This window comes from Excalfactoria chinensis, chromosome 25, assembly GCF_039878825.1.
Source record: "Excalfactoria chinensis isolate bCotChi1 chromosome 25, bCotChi1.hap2, whole genome shotgun sequence".
Taxonomy (NCBI): domain Eukaryota; kingdom Metazoa; phylum Chordata; class Aves; order Galliformes; family Phasianidae; genus Excalfactoria; species Excalfactoria chinensis.
Genome location: NC_092849.1, coordinates 1,119,054 through 1,139,957, shown reverse-complemented (window position 1 = coordinate 1,139,957; position 20,904 = coordinate 1,119,054). Strand labels below are relative to the sequence as shown.

Here is a 20,904-nt window from a genome sequence, read left to right as displayed (position 1 = left end):
CTGCCAGTGATGTTTTCATCATTACAGGAAAGAAAGGGAAACTTTTGCAAACAATTTTGTTGAAAAGTGCATCAACATAGTAAAAACAAAAGCACAAACAGAAACAACCAGGAAAGCTGTGTTTAGTGTAATAACGTGGATAAATGTTTGAGCTACTAAAATGATCTTCAAGACAACTGAGGAAGCTCTTGGAGATTTGGCCGTACCTTAAGATGTCCTTGGGAAATATGACAAGAAATGAAAAGAAATAATTTGCCTATTGCTAGAAACATAACAAAAATGTTGTACTGCTTTGTAGCACTTAAAGCTCCTCTGCCCTTCCCCACTGCTCTCCAGTGAGCATCCCCAGTGGCCTCAACTCTTGTTTGTCAGAGGACCAGGCTGACTTCCTTCCTGATGCCTTCCCAAAGCATAGAACCCAGCCATTTGTTAATGATGCCTGAGATTAAGTGGAAGCCAATTTTGATGGAGTTCAGGTTTAGAAACTTCTTGGTGCTTTATAAATTCACAGGCATGAAATAGTTTAAGATTGAGTTTTCATTCGTTTCCAGTGAAGGGGAAATAAGTGCCTTGGGACTGCACCAAAGGAGAGAAGGAAGAAAGTAGTAGACATTATATATATATATATTATATATATATATATATATAACAATCTATATCTGTCTATATATATATAAATCTATATCTATCTATCTATATAAATCTATATCTATCTATCTATATATATATCTTCAATTTTCAAATTAATGTTTTTCTGACTGGCTCTCCTAAGTGATTCTTGATACCTCTTAACAGTGATTTGGATTATATTTCCTCTCCCCAGCGTTGTCATACAAAGGTAGTTACAGATTTAACATACAGATATAACAAACATTGCAAGTGTGTAAAACAAGGTGTCTGGCTTAGAAAGCCTCCATTCTTGTTATCTTCTGCTCTGAAGGGCAATGCTGCTGAATGTTGGCTGTGTATGGGGAGTTCTGGAGATGGCAGCAGGAGACTTTTCCCATTGTTACTCCTGGTTTGCCTTCATTATTCCATGGGATTCCTTTCAGAGTTATTTAGATGAACCTGTTTAATTCCTATCACTTACGCATAGTTCTGGTTGTTTGACTTCACTGGGGTAATGGATGGGCCCCACCAGGGTACTTCAGAAAGAGTTTCAAGTGCACTGAGTGTGGTAAATGGGAATACAATTTCACTGTATGTTATAGGATGCAGAGTGACAAAAGGCACAAGAGAAAAGGTTTCTGAAGTGTTATGTTCTTGCAAAGGCCACAGTGGGTGGGTAATTCATTTCATTTGATGCATTATGACCTACTCAGCTTTTAGGATTTAATTAATGGTAATATGTTATTGTCAAAGTAATTAAAGCTTTGCCTTGATTAAAAATGGAATTGTTTAATTAAAAGAAAAACGTCGGCTAACCTCAGCTTTATGCCTAAGGAGGACAGCTCGTATCACTTAATTTTCTATATCTTTCCCCTTCAGGCCTGAAGGTTCGGGAGGTGTTCATCAATGTGACGAGGCAGCAGGTGGAGGACTTTCATGGGCCAGAAGATTACTGGTGTCAGTGTGTGGCATGGAGCCATCTGGGGACCTCGAAGAGCAGGAAGGCGTCCGTCCGCATTGCTTGTGAGTAGAATAAACCTTCTGCTCTTCTTGGATGTGTTGGAGTTGTAATGAATTCTTGTATTCAACTCCGCAGATTTAAGGAAAAACTTTGAACAAGACCCCCAGGGGAAGGAGGTTCCTATTGAAGGGATGATTGTTCTGCACTGCCGGCCCCCTGAGGGTGTCCCTGCTGCTGAGGTGAGCTTCCTGCATGAGACATCAACCAGACCCAGTGTTGATGGCAGTGCTCCCATCTGCAAGAGGTTGGGGCTGTGTGTGAGCCGGGCTCTATGTGGGGATGATCAATGTGTGTTGTTCCATATGGACTATTTTGGGGGATTTGAGTTGCTTTGCTTTTGTTACTGCTTCTAAAAATACAATGTTTGGTGGTGAGCAAAGAGTTTTCAGATGCTTTGTGTGCTCTTTGAGATCCAAAGAAACAAGCAGTGTGTAAACAGGCACCTGTTACCTATTGAGTAAATAGGTGAATATCTACTCAAGCATGGTTTGCTGAGCTGATTACCTGCATTTGTCTGGGTTTCAACATATACATGGTTAAATGTCCACAGAAAGCTGTCCTTGCTGGAACTGGACCATTTAAGGAAAAATAAATCATGAGCACTGTATAATTCTTACTGAGAATTTTAGATATATTGGCTTTACAGTCAACAATCAAGCAGAATATCTGTCTTTCTGGAAAATGAGGAATGATATTGAATGAAAAACTGGCATTTCAGGCTTTTCTATGGGTGAAAATTGCAGAGTTCTCAAAAAGCCCTGATTTACTGATGCTGATGGTAAAATTGTTATTGCTACTAATAAAGCCGGTATATCGTAACAGGTTGTATTTGCTCTGGAGAATAAAATCTCATATAAAGGCTTCACATAAAGGATTCAAGGCTAATTCTTTGCTCATCAAGGTAAACTGTCTTCTGAAAATAATTAAGTGCTCAAATGAGTAATGGCTCTGGTCTGTGGCAGTAAGCTCCATGTTGTAAACTCATTTGGTATTTTCAAGTTATTGGGAAACCTACCCTGTTAAGTATGTGGATAAGAAGTAACAGAGAGAGCCCATAAGATTTGCTTAATAATTGTTGGGTGTGTGTGGTACCAAGAAACATAGAATGCTGTAAAACCTCAGGCTGGCAACAAGTGAATGGTGTGGAAGAGCTTGGATGAAGTCCTAGATGGTCAGCCTTGAAGTAACTGTGGACGAGGCTCATGTTGGATTCAGTAGATGCAAAATAGATGCTAACTGTGGTATGGGGAAATTGAACAAGAGACTCTCACCCCAGTTGTGTTACTGTGCCAATGTCTGTCCCTTGAACCCTTTGGAGAAGATTGTTTGTATTCTATCCATCCAGCGCAACAGTGCAGTGCCATTATTTCCCCAGAGAACACACAGTTCTCTGCCTGCCATAGGAACAAATTAATCTAGCCATTTATTTCTGACCATGGCGATGAAGGACTGGTGCAGCCAAACCTCAAATCATACCATGCAGCTCAGTGAGGGACAGATGCTTCGCGGTGGAATTCAGTTCAACTCCATCATTTCCAGTGAGCCTGCCCCATTATCAACAACATAAATCTTCACTTCTGGAATTATTTTGCTGCTGCTTAAATGTGCTGTAGAATTGTGAAACTGAAGGATAAAAATGTCCTACGCTGTGGCTTAATCTCCCAAATCCTGTCATTAGCTCTTTAAGAATTAGGAAGTTGGGGTGGTGATGGCTGATAGCAGAGCTTCCTGGGCAGCATTTCTGCCAATGGTGCCTCAGTATTACATCTTTCTCTTTATTTTGGGGGTGAGATGAGAGTGATGAAGACCAAACCTCACAGAGATGCACTTCGGAGAGAATTCATTTAGATCAAGTTTGGCTTTATTAAGAGAAATTTCTACTTTTACACTGTTCCAAAATTAATATGGCTTCAATATCTCATCATTGGTAGCAGTGAAAGTATCTGGATTAAGGTTTCTTATTACTATTACTTTCAGTGTATGAAAAAGGAGGTAGTAGAGTATGGATTAAAGATTTGGTTCTATGGTTGTAATGTATCCAAACTATACATGACATAAGACCTGGCTTATTTATTAATTTACTATTAACAGGAGCCAATGTAACGTCGTCAATGCTGTGTGTTCACACGGTTCACTTGTAAATGGTCTTTAAGACAGATAACACATTAGGGAAAACAAACAAGCAAGGAGGATTACAAATAAGGAATTGCAGTATTCTAATTCAGCTTTAATGTCACACAGGCACGAATCAAGAGCTCCAAATCCTGCTGAGGCAAGCTCCGGATTTAATGCTGCTTAGAAATGCTCTGTGCTGTCTTGACTCATTTAGCAGCAAATTGCAGTTGCTTGTGTCAGCTGGGTCTGAAGTAAAAGACATATAGAAAGGGATCTCACTAAATCTGCTTTCTCTTTCCAAGAATGTGATTACTGTCTTCATGGAGCCAAAGTTCATCTCTCGTGCATGGAACTGCTATTGAAGGTGCCCAACTGTTTCTACTAACGGACATTCATAGTATCATAGTATTGTGCGAGTTGGAAGGGACCTTAGAGATCATCGAGTCCAACTCCCGGGATTCGAGCCCTCTGTGTAGCAGAGCGGCACTTCTACCCCCTGCTCCACAGGGGGGGATTCGAACCCGGGCCCCCTGGTGTTGCAAACGGGAATTCTACCGCTGCGCCACAGGAGGCACATTCATGCATTAATACCACATTCTGTGCTCTTTAGAGCACCCAGATCAGTGCACCTTGCTACTAGGATGCTCAACCTTTCTGTTAGTGTGCAGGCCCAAGAAGTAGCTGCTGTCAGCCCCACAGACCAGCCTGTATTTCTGCCTCTGCTGCCTTTTCTAGGTTGCTCACCTCTAGAGTTTGCTCCTTTTTAAGTAGAGGAACGTAAGGAAGTTCTGCTTTGGGAGGTTGCTGAGTGCAGTGTGCAGCCTTCTGTGCACATTGCCACAGCAGTATGAGTAAGAAAACCCAAATCCTGACACCAGGCATATTGCAGAAAGGTTTGAAATCATCTTCTCATGCATTTGCATAGCAAGCAAAACAGAGCTGGTGAGCAGCTGTGCTTGCAGGCATCAGCAACCAACCCAAATAAATACCTCATTTATTTATTTATTTACAAGTTAAATAACAAAACAAAAAAAGAAAATCCGGCCTTTCAAGTAGAGCATCTGATAGTTCCCTGCTGTGGCAAATGTTGGTTTAAATGTAACAATCTCTGCTGGCACGGACTGGATGGGACCGGAGCCATTTCTTTCACAATTGATGCAGTGTTGGCCCAGAGAAGAGACAGCTCTGGCTCACAATCCCCACAAGAGATTCTCCCCATAGATGTGTTTATTAATTGTCTGCAACAGAGGTTCCATTTAGCTCAGGGTGTGTGCAGTGCTGCAGTTGTGGTGCAGCACAGGAGTTGGATAGGCTGATGAACCCACATCTGCTGGTGGTTTCTGGGAGCTGCCAGGTACCCACCTCAGCCTCAGGTCTCTGCTGCCACGTTTGGTGAGAAAGAACCCTTTGTGTGTTTATGAAGATGTAAAGGAGTTAAACCCAGGTCCCTAAGCCCCATTGCTCTCGTTTTACAAGTCTTGGCTTTAGATCAGTGCAAAGCAAAGGAGAGGCAGGTTTCTGAAATGGATGCTAAGCCCTCATCCTCAAGAAGAACGTGTTTACTGCTCCTTTCTGTGTATTACAGCCACACTATTAACGTGATCTGTTTATACCTACTGTTGTGACTATATAAAGCAACTTGGATAAGGTTTCACATCCATAATGTTGGCTGGTCAGTATCCATAACTGTCATTCCTGAATGTTTTCCTCTTCTCTTGCCATATTCTTTCATTAATTTTAAGAACATACTGAGCATTGGACTCAGTGCCTCCCAGTAGCACATTCATTTACTTTAGAAGTGAAATAATGAAGAATTGAACAACTTGATTCTGTCCTTCTGTGCAAGACTGTACCAGTTGGGCTGCATCTGGAATCAATATTACTAATAGATTCTGGTGCTTTCCACAGGATCCTGGAGTCAGCAAACAGAATAAATTACAGCCTCCTCTCTGGTTCATTGATGGCATTTCTTTCCTGTCTGCTTCTTGATGGTGGTGACATTGCACTCCGTGATGGTCGTTGAACTGGAGCCTGGAAAAGACTTGGTCAATATGCATTTAGTGAAGTTTAGGATAAATCTCTGTTCTGTATGTTTTACTTTCTCAGTGCATAAGAGAGTGGGATTTGGGGCGTGGGAACAAATTAAAACATATCTTTGTAGCTGGTTTTTGCTAGTAATCATTCCAGGCATCTGTTTTTAAGTTCTCTTCACTGTTATGGTCAGGGGGCTGTGTTGGGGTGTGGGCACAATAGTAATGAGTCTTCCAACATGATACTAGAGATCAGCATTTCTAAACAGCAGGCTTTCACATAAAGAAAACCAAACAAACCCTTTTGCTTTCTGGATTCTGCTCACCTTTGCCAGAGCATTGCTGCAGTGCTTATGCTGCTAACTGGCAGAGCTGTGGTTCTGTGTTGCATATGGTGTTAGCTTGGGGAGCCAAGTCCCAACTGGAAGTGCTGGATGGGGAGCTCTGATAAAGTCAATTGGAGCAGAATTTGGCCTTGAGATTTATTCCGAATCTCTTTTATAGTAAGCGAATACTTTGTGAGATTAAATCTCTGAATAGTTCATATTTGGGTATCAACGACTTGCAGATCCTTCTGCATCTGTTGTTGTGCTGAACTGTTGGTGATGAGTGTGAACTCGTCTTGAGAGCCCTGCAGAGATCTGCAGAATACTCTACAATATCTTTACCATTTATATCCAAATGTATATTTAAGGTTTAAATGGGGCTGTATCCAGATAGTTCTTCAAATTTTTAACGCAGATTTTGACACTTTAATGGACTGCTGTAGAAGTTCCAGTGAATATCTGCATGAGTTCTGATGGCTTATTTACTGCTAGAGCTTTTAATGGAAATATAAAATAATATCTCTTCTGGGCAGCATCTGTCCTGCTGCAAACACATCAACCAAATGCGAAACCCACATCAAATTCACAAGCTGTAGAGTTCAGAAAGCAGCGAGAGTCATTGCTGCCTATTTTACATAGGCTTTGTGTATTTATGGGACTTGCACGCATACTGTAAAACGTAATATGGCAGGATAATGGGATTGTAGTAAAACACTATGGCAAAAAAGGCTGCTGAATTATTGTCTTCAATGAATCTTGTTTCTAGTTACACAGAACAGAGTATGATTACTAAATGCAAACAGCACGCGTCGTGTAGTTTGTTATAGATCTTCGACCCTGTGTCTGAGAGATCAATCTTTTCTTTTAAGGCATGTTGGTTACAAATAACAAAACGTGCATTTCATTTGACTCCAAAAACGTTTCACGTTTAAGACTGAGCACAACATGCGTGATGTGTCTCAGTGATTATTCATCTCTTCTTAAAGACTGATTTCACTTCAGCAACTACTGCCAACATCCATTTCCTTAAAATCATCAAATGATGGGGAGCAGTAGGAAATTCAGTACTTAACTTAGGCGTGACAAAATTACGCATGGTTGTATTCAGAATGGTGAAACAAATTCTTTTTGCTTTATGAAGGAATTATGCAAATTCCTGATTTCTTAATGTGAGCAGTGACAAATAGATTTCAACACTTCGGAGCTCCTGAGTGTTTCCCTGCAGGTGCTGGAGACACACACACACACACACAGGGTTCAGTGGGTGCATCCCACGTACTGCTGCTCTGCAGGATGGATGTCTCAGCTTTAGATCTTCAGGCTGAAGCAGAACTCCAAACTAGGGAGGGAAGATAGTCAAATCACTAATAGGGTCTTCCGAGATGCTACACATACCATGAGGTGTATGTAACCTATTGCTAATTTGTTTGCAAAGCCAGCTGATCGATGCGAGACCTTCAGATTCTGAATGGAGGATTTGTTTTGGTACAGATACCCTCTGGAATTTCTGCTTATGAATTATACCATAAAATGCTGATAAATTTCAGGAGATGGGAGGGGGAAGTTTTAGAAAACAACGTTTTTAGGATGGCACTTTACTTGTGGCAGAGATGGAAACCTGTGCTGTTAGTGGGGGTGATGCACGGCACACTGATCTGTGTTCAGTCCTTCATAGGCCTCCTACTGCAGGCCCTTATTCTATACAACACTTGCTCAATTAAAGTCTCTTCTCTAAGCCTTTGTGTTCCACAGATGCACGGACAACACAAAAACAGAATAAAGGGTCTGTTTGCCTAATATGCTGTTTCATCTTTGCTCAAGTCCCGTATTCATTCCTTCCCTTTAGCACCCAACCTCTGCGAGCCAAGTGCTGCCTTGTTATCTTTCTGCTAGTTTTTGGTGTGTTTCTTTTTTCTTCCCTGAAGCACTTCATCTTCAATGCTCTGAACGTTGATTTTTTTATTATTATTATTATTATTCTGTAACCTAGATCATGGATTGAGGTATTACAACAGCAGTTGTAATGCACAGAGCCTGGAGTCACACTCTTTCCATGTTCAAACAAAGGATAGTTTTCAAAAGCAAAAAAGGCTTCTGATTATCAGCGCTTGTAAGAACCACTTTAATGCTATTGCTCAGTATGTAAAAATGAAAAGCCTTACATTTCACTGTTATTCTGTAAAAGTGGGGAATTAAAAAGGATGTGGTTTTGCATACTGGTGGTTTTCCTTCAATCCATTGCAAACGTTATAGAGGGGTTTGTTGGCTGTGGATGTTTCAGTGCATCGCAGCCTTTGGGGTTTGCAAATCATAGAATGATGGAATTGGAGGGGCTGAAGGGCTGAGAAGCCACACTTAAAGGTCAGTCACAATTTACTTTGTTACAATTCCATTTTTAAAGGTTTTGTCACTGAGTTCAATGTTGGAATGGATGTTATTTGAACACTGCAAACTCCTGAAACGTTATGGAGAAGCCACACTGTTAACTCAATCGTTTTGCTAACATTTGCCTTGTTGTCCTCTGATGCTTATCCACTTTTCTGCTCCACACAGCTGACCCCGCAGATCAGCATCCTGTTAAGGTGTAGCCCAGGGAACGGATGGGGCTGTGCTGTGTGGGCTGCACAGAGATGGCTGCTGGGCCTCTGCATATACAGTGTGGTTTGAGATTTTGACCATCTTCTGTTGTAAGCACCAGAGTTAATAGCATTTCTCTTGAGTCTTAAGAGAAAATTGAGCTTCTTGTAGGGAAACTCTGAATGCTTTTCATGTGTTGAGCATTGCTACTTGTCATAAAAGATCTGCTTATCTCTATAGGCTCTCATAGCTGTCCAAAATGAGTATCTGTGCTGGATTTCAAGCAAGCAGCTGAGCTGGTACTGTGTTTTCCTCCTGTAGAAAACATGCTTTCTTTCCTTCTGAGGTCTGACTTGTGTTCTAAGTATGTCAGTGTGCCCACGAGCAACAGGCAGAGGTCATGAAACAGAAATGCTGAAGCAAACAGATGTTAGAACGAGGGGGGGAAATGTGAGAGGACCTGAACAGAATTGAGTTCCTCTGAATAGGTAATTCCTTTTTCTAAAGACCTTCGCTCTGGGGCTTTTCTTTTTTGAGGTAATGTTTTGCAGCAGTAAATATATTTCTGGTACTGTTTTCAGAAATGTGTTCAATTTGAATGTTTAGACGTGAACATAAGGCTGTATCATTATGTTTATAATCATAAATGGTAAAACTGTCTGAAAGATTCCTAACAAGGATTTTGAAACTTGAGTACAGTGCATGTTTCTGTGAGCAGAAAGATCAGACCTGTTTGGTAAAAGACTTATTAGAATCATCATAGGATGTCCTGGGTTGAAAAGGGCCACGATGCTCATCTTGTTCAAACCCTCTGCTATGTGCTGCATCACCAACCAGCAGCCCAGGCTGCCCAGAGCCACATCCAGCCTGGCCTTGAAAGCCTGCAGGGATGGGGCATCCACAACCTCCTTGGGCAACCTGTTCCAGTGCGTCACTACCCTCTGGGTGAACAACCTCCTCCTAAGATCCAACCTCAACCTCCCCTGTCTCAGTTTAAAACCATTCCCCCTCGTCCTATCACTTGTAAACAGCCATTCCCCCTCCTGTTTCTATGCTTATTGCCCCCGACTGGTGTTTTATTTACCTACATCTACAAAGATAAGACCATCTCACATGGACAACTGGGACTCGCATGGCATCTCTTGCTCAGGGAGTGGATGTCTGTGAAAGGAAGAGCAGGGAAGGGAAGAGCCCCTTGGAAGGAGGGCGTCTCCCAGACCTTCTTATGCTTACAGAAACAGGTAAGAGGTATAGCTGCAAGAACTTGTCTTAGAATTTAGGACATAATGCTGTTGTGGATACAGCTTGCATGAAGTACAACAGACTGCACTTGCAATTTTCCGTCCACTCACATTAATGCCCATTTTGGTAAATTGCACTCTCAAAATCATAGCAAGAGCAGCTGGTTTATTGTCAGTTGTGACTAGTGCTGTAATTGGAAGGGGGAGGTGGGCAGGCAAAATGTGAGATTCCTCTGGAGTGGAATATTTCCATATCTACTGCATTTCAGTGCAGATTCAAAAATCATCTGCTAGAACGTGTCTTGTGATGAAGTGTAACCCATGTGCATGCAGTGTTTTCACTGCCTCTGATGCTCTTCCTTCCTATTTTTTGTGACTACTGTGCAACTGAATTTTCCTTTTACATCAAAGGAAGCTCTTCCCCTCCGCAGTCAGGAACCCCCATATATTTTGATCCATCTTCCACAAGCAAAGGAGATGTGTGTGTTCCCCAATGATCATTCCCCTGTTTCTGTCTAAATCTCCTAATTGTGTATTTCCAGGCATTTCTATTCCTTGAATCTCATCACTTAACACACGTGCTGAATGCAGTCCTAATGCAAACACATTGTTTTCCTTTTGTTATGTGTTGATGTGTGTAGTTCCAGTGCAGTTGAGCCTTGATGTCTATCACAATGAGATCAAAGGAAAGCAGAACAACACAGTGACTATAAGATGTTGCGTGCTACTGTACTCAGAACGTTGTGCTGTTTCAGAGGTGAAAAGATTGTTAGCAGGCTGAAACATTCAACCTATCCAGCTAAGCTGGTATGAGAAAATTCCCCCTGGCAGGTATCTTGAATGGTTTACGACTTCAAAGTAGCAGCTGCATTTGTTACTGTGCTTTCTAGTTGTGTTTCTTTCTCACAACACACCTTTTTGTCTAAGCTAACGATTGTTCTCTCCATTCAGGTTCTGCTGGTGCAATATACTCATGCTAGTCACTTTATCATCTGAAATGAGTATCACTGAAGTATTGTGAGACTGATATTGTATAACATCACAGGTCCCAGCGATGTTTTACCACTCTGAACATATAGGTGTATATTTAACATAGTAAGTTGTGTTGCAGGTCTGCTTGGCTGTGCTTAGTGACACAGCATGAGTAGCATGTTTGTTAACAATGGTATTTCTTCATATAGAGAGAGTTGGGTTTTAGATATGTTCTTTAGCTTGTAGAACCAGGAGGGCTCACTAGTGGATAAAAAGGGGTTTCTCTTAGAGATATCTCACAGTTATCACATTCTGGAAGTTGTTGTATCTGAAGGGTACCTCTTACAAAAATGACTGGTAAAAAAGCTTAGTGTGATTGTGAACACAGCATCAGTGCTGTGGGCTCTTTGTTTCCTTTTAAGCATCCCACATCACAGCACTGAGGAACGCGTACTTTGTGCATCACGCTTGTAAAACAACATCTGTGGATTGCTATATGTCCTTAGATTTTGTGTTATCTAGAAAAAAGAAAAGCTTTGGCCTTACTAGTTCTGATTCTTTTATTTTGAACCATCAAACAAGATATCATTAGCAATGGTACATTCAGCAACGTATGTTCTTAACAGTGGTTTAAAATAGCATGTCTGAGTCAACCTATTGCTCACCTTTGTCTTTAGCAATACAAGTAGAGAAGCACATACAAGCTGGTTATTTTTAGCATCACAGTTACACAAGAGCGTACATGAAATAGATGTTTATTTTCTTACCTCCCCCTGACACATGAGCCCTTTTCCCCCTCCTGGATTATTCACCAATATCAGTTTTTGGTTGAGGTTGTAATCACACAAAGAGAAATGTTTGCTTCATTGCAGATTAGATGTGGCTCTGGGGGTGGGTTCCACAAGAGAAGACAGCAGTGGTGTCTGGCCTGCATGGGAGGACAGCCTCCCTGGACTTCATTTGCTTGTTTGAGGCTTACCCTCTTTGCAAGGCACCTGGAGCAAAACAGGCCAAAAGGAAATGCATTAGCAGCACACTGCCCTTGAGGTTTCTTGCAACCACTGAGAGCATCTCTTCAAAGAGAAGGTTCCTGTGCTGTTGCCACATTACCAACAAGAGTGCAAGCTGATTTATGAGTTGGTCGGTGTGTCAGATTCATGTAACGAGATTATATATTCAACCTAATGAAGGAAAAATATGCTTACCAGAACAGCATGACAGCACTGTGATTAAATGATCCGGTAACAGTGTTCTCTTGGTGGATTAATTTAAAAACCTTCAGCAGGTAGTTGACCTGCTGCTGCCTGTGTGTTTCTGCAGGTAGGCTCCTTGCAAGGAAGATCAATGCTTTTTGATTGTGTTGATAAAATAGAATGTGGTCGTGAAGGTAGATGTGAATTGCTTGGATCCTGCAAATGGGCTTTTGTGGTTATTAATCTCCCACAATGGCTTATGCTGATGGGAGGTTTCTCCTTTGTATCTATGTGAGTTTTAAAGTAGAAAGCAAAACAAACTAGATCAAAGATCTGTTGCCATCTTAGTGCATCACTGTTAGCAGAGAAACTGCCCTGTCTATCCTCATCCATTCTCACTGTAGTGCCAAGGAAGGTTTTCTAAGGTAGACACTTGCATTTTTAGCAGTATAAATTTCATGCTAGATCAAGCTCGGTCTTGAAGGGAATGGATTTCACTGCCTTCCATAAAACACTGAAGGTCACAGTAAAAGCCATTTTTAGTAAGGCTCTTAAAGGTTTGGGAATATGAGACCTAAATCAGTGATAAGTTAGAAAGTGTTTTTTCTAGCTACAGGCCTGAGCTGATCACTGTGGGGAGGAATATTCACCCACAGCAATGCTAGCTTAGTGCTGCAGTCTCCCAAGGTGTGCTCTGGAGTCAGCAAAGAAAAGTGTTGGAAGCCTTCCAGGCCTTCCCTTCACCTTGATGTGCAGGAGAACCTATTGCAAACCTTTTTTATTAAAAGAAAATTATTTGGAAAGAAGAATTCATCTTTACTTCTAACACATTATATTCTCCTGTTGAAGAAAAGCTGTAAACTGTCTACACTCTAAAAAACATTTGTGCTGCCTTTAGTCAGGTGTTGACCTTTTCCCATCTTAAAATCATGAAGCATTTATCTAGCATACAGAAAGCAATTGATTCTCTCTTCAAGAGGAGCTGACATTCTAACTATATTATGTCTGATATATGTGTACTCAGGTTATTGACCACATGAGAAAGTCAGATGTTGTGTTTAAAGGGCAGGATAGTATAATCTGCAGGCAGGAATACTTAGGTTTTTCGTCTTCTGACCTATAAAATTATCGTGTGTGCCCAAAGATCCCTGAGTTGTATTGCTTCTTCTGGGTGTTAAGTCTCTTTGTATTCCCAAGCAAGATACCCTAAAAAGAAGAGAAGATGCAGTGATGGGCAGCCAGCTGGCTCTTGGGATGCTTCAATTGCAGCAGGTGATGAAGAAGCCTTAAGGCACCAAATCATGCCATGAGATGCTTCTCATCTACTGCCTTTTCTCCAAGGTTTAACTGTTAAGTTGGGTATTAGAAACAACAACAAAAGCAAGCAGTTTCTATTAATGTAAATAAGAACTGTGTAATGTTATACTCCCATAGAAGCCACAGCTGTAGCCCACTGATGGGCAGCTTTAAAGGAGCGAGCAACCTACAGTCTCAAACTCAGCTGTGGTTCTGCTCCCACCAATAGTTTCATGGATACCCCCAGAGCATTGGGACTTGCTAGGAGGCAGCTGGAAAGAGGTGTTCCCATAGAAGCTGTACGGATATATCTATCAATGAGGATGATATACATTCTGTGTTTATATTTCATATAGCGCAGTAAGACTCCCATCACCTGCAGCAACCTGAGTGTTCCTGTGATGTGGAGCTATCAGGCTTTTATGTACTCTCTGCAATAGAGAGAAATACAGATGAGTTGTGATCAGCTTAACTTTTGAAAAAATACAGGAATAAGAAAGGTTTCATTAACTCCCATGGTAACCTACCTGGGATTTGGTGTACTTAACTGATTTCATTTTTATAGGACTGTAAGCTGGTCTTTGATAATTGCTTTCTGTAATTAGAATAATTTATGATTATGCTAATTCATCTGCTGCCACCCAATACGCAGTAGCTGAATTAATCCATATCTGCCCCTGCACTTCTTCAGTAGATCATTACATGATTAGCCTTTGTTACTAATTGATGACAGTGTTTGAGTTCTGAGCAGATCTATTTCAGGAGGCAAAAAGAAAAAGAGATGTTTTTATAAGCAGTTATAGACAGGCACCTGAAGTCTAGTTCAAGATATAAACACGTAAGGCCCCGAGACAGGCTAATGCTTAGAAAGAAATGTATTTTGGAATGTTATGAGCAACTGTATGACCTCCACTGGTGGAAAATTGAGGCAAGTTAAATACCAATGGGTTCCAAGTCTGCAGTTCAGAGATGACAGGTTGGTAGTTCAGCCCACGTACCTCATTTCAATACGAAGATGCAGTAACTTCCTTTGTTGCCTTTATTTTGCTTGATTATTTTGTGTGTTGGTTCTGCATATGTTTGTGTGATGAAATGGCTGCACCACTGCAAGTATCAGCAACCTGCTGGCATCGTCAGGCCTTTACAGTTATCAGATTTTTCTCATCTCTTGGTTTTCCATCTTTGAAGGCATTCATCTGCTGAGGTCGAAGCACTCTTTTTCTTTTTGAGTGCTGGAATTAGAGATGTGTATTCACAGTGTCATCAGGCCTCCAGATAAGAAGCAAAAGGCAATGCATGCCCCTGTTTACAGATTGCTTTTGATCGCACATCTCTCAACGCCTCCACGTTTATATTCTGTCTGTTTAATGTTCTCCCTTCACGGTTAACATCATTCTTTTAAATGCTTTACGTTAACGTAAACATTTTTCATCCACCAAGCGTTGCAGAATGGATCAGGATTCATTCTCTCCTGGAAAAGCTCTATAAGAACATAGAACTGGAAACAAACATCTTACATGCTTACTGGAAGCTCTGATGGTAGTTTTCTGGTTTTGTTGTGTTTTTTGCCTAATTGCACGTTGAGAAAAGAGTATATTGAGCAAAAATCTGCTTTCTGCCTGAAATGTGTAACACGCCTCATACTCAGCTCATGCTTCTTTTGACAGGTGAGTAAAATAATCCCTTTATTTACTCCCAGTGTCACTGTGTAAGGCAACAGTACCACAAAGCCCAGCTCATGTCAAGGGAAGCCCCCAATGTGAGCTGCCCCAGATGTGAGAAGCAGTGGACAGGTCCCAGCTACCAAATGGCTGATGCTACTGGAAGGGAAACCTGCTGTCTGGCTTGAATTCTAATTGGCTTTGATGGTCAGCTTTTGCTGATTTGTTTATAAATGGGACAGTCTACAAATTGGAGGCCATCTGCACAGAACAGTGTGCTAATGAACGTCTGTAGCTAGCAAATCCGTAAGCTCGTTACCACAAAGTTACAGGTCCTTCTGCAAGTTCCCAAATGAATTTATTCATCTGAAGGGTGTTTTTATTCAACTTCAGGGTACGGCCATAACTCCTTCAGGTCTGGAATAGCTATGGAAGTGAGTCACATTTGTTCAGTCTTCCAGTAGATTCTGCTTCTATTTTAATTTTTCAGTTGTGTTACAGCAGCTTACCTTACCTTCAATATTTGGTTCAGATGTTTCAAATAAAGCAATGCCTTGTGGACAGTTCTGAGTCTGCTCAGAAATGTGCTGGTTAGTGAACTAGAGATGTGCTGCAGTATATTGTACACAGTGTTTCATGGTATTTATGTGCCTTGAAAACAAACGCTAATGTTCTCTTAGTAGTGTTTATTTAAATTGAGTCAGTGTGTTTGCAGTTTGTGAGCTTTAATTGTGAATTATTTGAATGGTGAATGTCACTGCTTAGATTGATATCGAGCTTATGTAGTATGAAGTTTAACTGATCACTGTCCAATGGATTGAACATGTGAAGTGCTGTGTTCTGCAAGGTAACTGTGATTAACTGTTCTCTTCTTTCCCCATCCTCTTCTTCCTCATCTTTCCTTCCTTTTTTCCACGTAGAACAGACATAGTATCTTTTTCTTTATAACCCATGTCCTTAAGAGTCTAAACCAGCTCTCTGCCATTTTCTTTTTGCTCTTTCTTTATTTGTCAATTCAGCATTTCAATTGCTGCGTCTTTCCTAATTAGCTCCAGGCTCTTCAGTTAAGGACTGTTTTCTTTCCTTGACCTTGTGAATGCCTGCCTTGTTGGGAATCTCATCCTACCTTACTTCTATTCCGCTGTTTATGATAAAGAGTAAAGTACCATTTATTAATGAAGTCATTGAAAAATAACTTTGTGGACTTCCTGCTTCCATATTTTCATACATCACGTTATGTTTTCTACCTCCCTCCCTCCCTTTCCAGGTGGAATGGCTGAAGAATGAGGAGCCCATAGATTCCAACCTGGATGAGAACATTGACACCAGAGCAGACCACAACCTGATCATCCGTCAGGCGCGTCTGTCCGACTCTGGGAACTATACCTGCATGGCTGCCAACATTGTTGCCAAGAGGAGGAGCATGTCTGCTACAGTTGTGGTTTATGGTTGGTGGAAATGCAATCATCATATATTGATAATTATGGAAAATCTTGAAGTCTGTACTTTTACATCCTGCAGTTGTATTTTTAACGCACAACTGGTTCTAAATCAAATGGCTGATCTCACTCCTCTTGTATTTATTTGTTACAGTGGTTGGAATGATGACTTTCCTGTTTGTGATGGAAGGTTCCCAGTCAGTACTAAGAGTCCTCATCCCATATACCAATGAGCTAATTCTGCTTATGAATGAAGTGATCTGAGCAGATTTGTTGTTTAGTGTCTCTTAGAGCACCTTGCAGCACCTCAACCACAGTTCTATGTTACAGTTAACGGCGGCTGGTCATCATGGACCGAGTGGTCCAACTGCAACGCACGGTGCGGTCGGGGCTGGCAGAAGCGATCACGGACCTGCACCAACCCTGCCCCGCTCAATGGAGGGGCGTTCTGCGAAGGAATGTCTGTGCAGAAGATCACCTGCACTTCTCTTTGCCCTGGTGAGACATGCAGAGTCCTGTAAGGAATCACTTTAAATTGCACACTTCAGCTAGACCTTTTTTCCTTCTGCTTGGTAGACTGTTGTGCTTTTACAAGCCTACTGAGGTTAAAAGAAACAAAACAAAAAGAGACACTTGCATTTGTTGCAAGTGAACAGAGCTGCCTTTACCTAATTTTGGCATCTCTGCTTCACAAGTGTTGCTAAGGAAATTTAGTAGGATTGTATGCATTCAGGTTTGAAGATCTTGTTTGCCTTTGGTCATAGCAGCAGCCCCTTTGGCTTTTAGCAAATCTCCCTTCTAGCTTTGGAGTTTCTGTTACGTGTTCTGAATTGGCATTTAAAATAATGATATTTTCTATACTTGTCTCTGTGTTAATTTGAGTTTTCTTCAATCTTCTGCATGAGGAAAAAATGGAGACTCTGGAATCTCTTCTCTTTAGAGACAGGGTCAGGCACAGCCACATATCGGCCAGCAAAGCACCACACTGATCCATCATGTTGCACAGGGTTTTAGTTGGAGATGTGCAAGGCTGGCTGTGCTTTTTGTGTCAATGTCAGCATCGTTTCTCTGGTAGGTTAATGTGCAACCTCTTTGCATCCGCCTGTTTTAAGGCAGAATTGGCATTGAAGCGTTAGAAGCTAATAGGTAGGTGGCACCAGAAACGTTTCCTCCTGCAGTTTTAATTGACTACATTTGCAGAGTATTGCACACTGGTGCTATTCTAAAAGCTTCTACATTGCCCGTTCAAGGCGGTACACTGCTGTAATGCTGCATTTTAACTTCACATCTGATGCTGTACAACTCTTGAGAAATAAATACAGCCTTGTGTTCTACTTGGTGTGACCTGAGGGGAGATATAAAACAAGTTTTCTTTGTAGGGAAGTCGGGACTACACCACTTTGGTAAGCAATAACATTTGCCTTTTTTTTTCCCCCCTCTCCATTCAGTGGATGGAAACTGGGAGGTGTGGAGTGAATGGTCTGTGTGCAGCCCGGAGTGTGAGCATTTGAGGGTTCGGGAATGTATTGCACCAGCTCCACGAAATGGAGGAAAGTACTGCGAGGGCCTGAGCCAGGAGTCAGAGAACTGCACCGAAGGGCTTTGCATTCAAGGTGGGTAACAGTTTGTGCTCCGTGGCCCAACGCGGTTAGAAAATGAGGGTACTGTGGTGGATCTGCCTCACATCTGTGTCAGCAGAGCTCCTGTGGGTGGTTTCGCTGTATTTTGTAGCATGTACTTTACCTATTCATTACCAGATGACTGAAAATACAAGTAAAGGTTTTCTGCGATGTGTAATTATGACCATCTGCTGCAACATATTTCATAGAAAGTACTCCTGAGCTCCCTACTTGTTCATGCAAGGAAATTGGCAAAGCACCAGTGTGAATGTGCTTTGGTGCAAGAGCTGCTGGTTTGGGTCAAAGTTGACTTCCAGTATCTTGCAAGTAATAAACAAAGGCAAACCTACTTCACAGCTACTTCATTCCCTGGAACAGGATTTGCCCTTCTTAAGTTTATGGAAGGCATCTCATTAATCAAAGGAGGTCCTGTTTAGGTCATGCTTCCAAGGAAGGACTTAATGATGCTGCAAGGTGGTGAAGACCACCTGTTCTTCTTTGGGGGTGATATCCTTGCATGTTGTGTGGTTGCATGTCAATTCTGCGTTCCTGTGCTATGCTGTGCTTATGCTTTAGGGGCAAAGGAACAAATATGGCATTATGCTCATTCTGGTAACCTGAAAGGAGCATATGGCCTGAGGAAAAGCCATGCTTGTTAAGCACTGAGATGGATGATTTACATTTTACCTGACAGAGCAGGCTTCATTCTGTGGCAGCAGTCACTGAAACTCCCTGAGTCCTTGTAGCACAGTTTGTTTCAGATACAGACCAGGCCTCTGGGCACTGCTATGGTATCAGAAACACAGGCTTTTCCTGACAGCTTCTCCAGCTCAGCTTCTCTGCTTCTGAGCTCATCCAGGCAGGTTTGGAATGCCCCTCTGTCAGCCTCTGCAGTGTTATAACTTCAGTATCAGCTCCAGTTGCTCTCTGATGTTACAGAAGTGCAGTGGGTCTGCGCTATGCTAGGCAGCTCTCTTTCAAGGACCAGCTCTTCTATTTAATGCTGATTCAGAAGTGAATTTTCAGCAAGTATTTTAGGACAAAAGTCTCTGAAGCTTTTTGAGTGAACAAAGGTTTCACGCACTGGTCAAATCTCTATCCGTGTTACTGCAGGTAGAGGAAAAAGGACATAGTGCTTGGAGTTCCACTCACAAGCCTGGTACCAATCCACAGTAATTTGGTGTTGAGAACCTTCTCAGTATTTATACACATCAGACTTTCACTGGGATTTGAACAGCATAAGAGGAAGCCAAAGCCCTGTGACACAGAAGCTGTTGCTCCTCCTTTTGCTGGGCAGTAGCAGAGAGAACGAGCTGGCTCTGAAATTTCCATGTGCATTCAATTAGATTGAAGTATTAAATGTCTCATTTCTTTCATCTTAGAGCATGATACCATTCCTCCTTTATGGGTCGTGCTGTATACATATACTGGTGTCAAATTATTTTTAGGAGCATAATTGCTTTCTCAGCTAATAGGAATTGATGCAATTACCCTATTTTTTGAATTCTTTTCCCCTGCTCATCTTCCGATACGTTTCTTTCCTTCTCTGCTTTTCATCCCACTGGGAATTGCAAAGGAAATGCAGTGCAGTGCTTCAGATAACTAATCTCTGGGAGGTTATTTATCAGGCACAACTTGTTAACTTTGTTCCTTTCATGAGGCAAAAATAGAAATGAAACATTCCTCTGGTTAACGAGGATGAAGTCTAATGAAAGTAAAGGGAAGAACATAAGATGCTGGAGATATGTGGCCCTGTACGGAACATGCAGAACAGTTCAGTTCTAATCCCCAGCATGAATTTTCTGACCTGGAGTCAATGAATGAAACAGCCATAAACTGGGGGCTCTGCATTCTCAGGTTATCCCTTCTTCAGTCCCTGGCCAGAGAGGCTGGGAGTAACAGAAAGAAGGCATCCTTTCAGTCCCAGGAATGTTGCTTTTTTCCTGATTCTTGCTTTGGTTTTTGATTGGTCATGGATGGATCCAGATAGCTCAGTCCACATTTTACTGGTGTAAAACCTCAGCTTGATAAAGTTAATTTAACATCTGTAAATACATGCTTACACATTCAAGTAGTGCATTGGTTCTGTGTGTTATTTTTATACACGTGTAGGGGTCAATAGTTTTGTGTATTTAATAGAGACACAAATATGAGTATATTGGATGTATTGAGGATAATACATTTTCAAAATGCCACTAACTTTTTAATATATCAAGCATACAAAGAAATCATAACTGAACTGTCAAGTGATCCATTTCCATGTATTGAACTTCCTTGTTGGACGCGTTGTGTTCTAAATAAGAGCATCCAAAAAAAAAAAAGCTAACAAATACTCAAATTAACCAAGTGAGAAATGACTGCAAAAGGACTTCCTGCAAGAGATTTAGAAAAAGAAGATGAAGGGAAAAAAAATATGGACAGTGTAAAATATTCATATTGTCAGCTAACACAGAGAAAATGTTTCATTTATAGAGCCAGACAGACGCGATGCAGGAAATAGATATGCTCCATGTAAATTTATTAAGTGCAACTTTCTCTCTCTCTCTTTCTCTCTCTGTCTCTTTCTTTCTCTAGATAAAAAACCTCTTCATGAAATAAAATCCCAAAGTAAGTTATTTTCTTTCCTCTTGTAAATATGATTTTTCTCATCTTCTCTGCCATTCTGTTTTATTTGTTTAGAAACTGAATACAGCTGAAGGTTATATGAAAGGCTTTCATATCTACTGAAAGCATCTTTTTAGCAGCCTGGTGATCATAGCTTTTGGGCTAACTATAAAAGGAGTGACTGTTCTTCAGTAATTTTGT

General features: G+C 41.3%; 1 protein-coding gene across 4 annotated transcripts in view; it reads left to right on the top strand.

The window, feature by feature from the left end:
* Nucleotides 1-20,904, top strand: part of UNC5D (unc-5 netrin receptor D) — a 92,445-nt gene that overhangs the window by 48,899 nt on the left and 22,642 nt on the right. For 3 of the 4 annotated variants that reach the window (XM_072357004.1, XM_072357001.1, XM_072357003.1), the window contains exons 3-8: nucleotides 1,489-1,632; nucleotides 1,706-1,809; nucleotides 16,309-16,489; nucleotides 16,811-16,978; nucleotides 17,929-18,093; nucleotides 20,674-20,706. In XM_072357004.1, the coding sequence (XP_072213105.1) occupies nucleotides 1,489-1,632; nucleotides 1,706-1,809; nucleotides 16,309-16,489; nucleotides 16,811-16,978; nucleotides 17,929-18,093; nucleotides 20,674-20,706 (795 nt within the window). The remainder of the gene's footprint in view (nucleotides 1-1,488; nucleotides 1,633-1,705; nucleotides 1,810-16,308; nucleotides 16,490-16,810; nucleotides 16,979-17,928; nucleotides 18,094-20,673; nucleotides 20,707-20,904) is intronic. The other variant, XM_072357002.1, reaches the window with a different exon arrangement.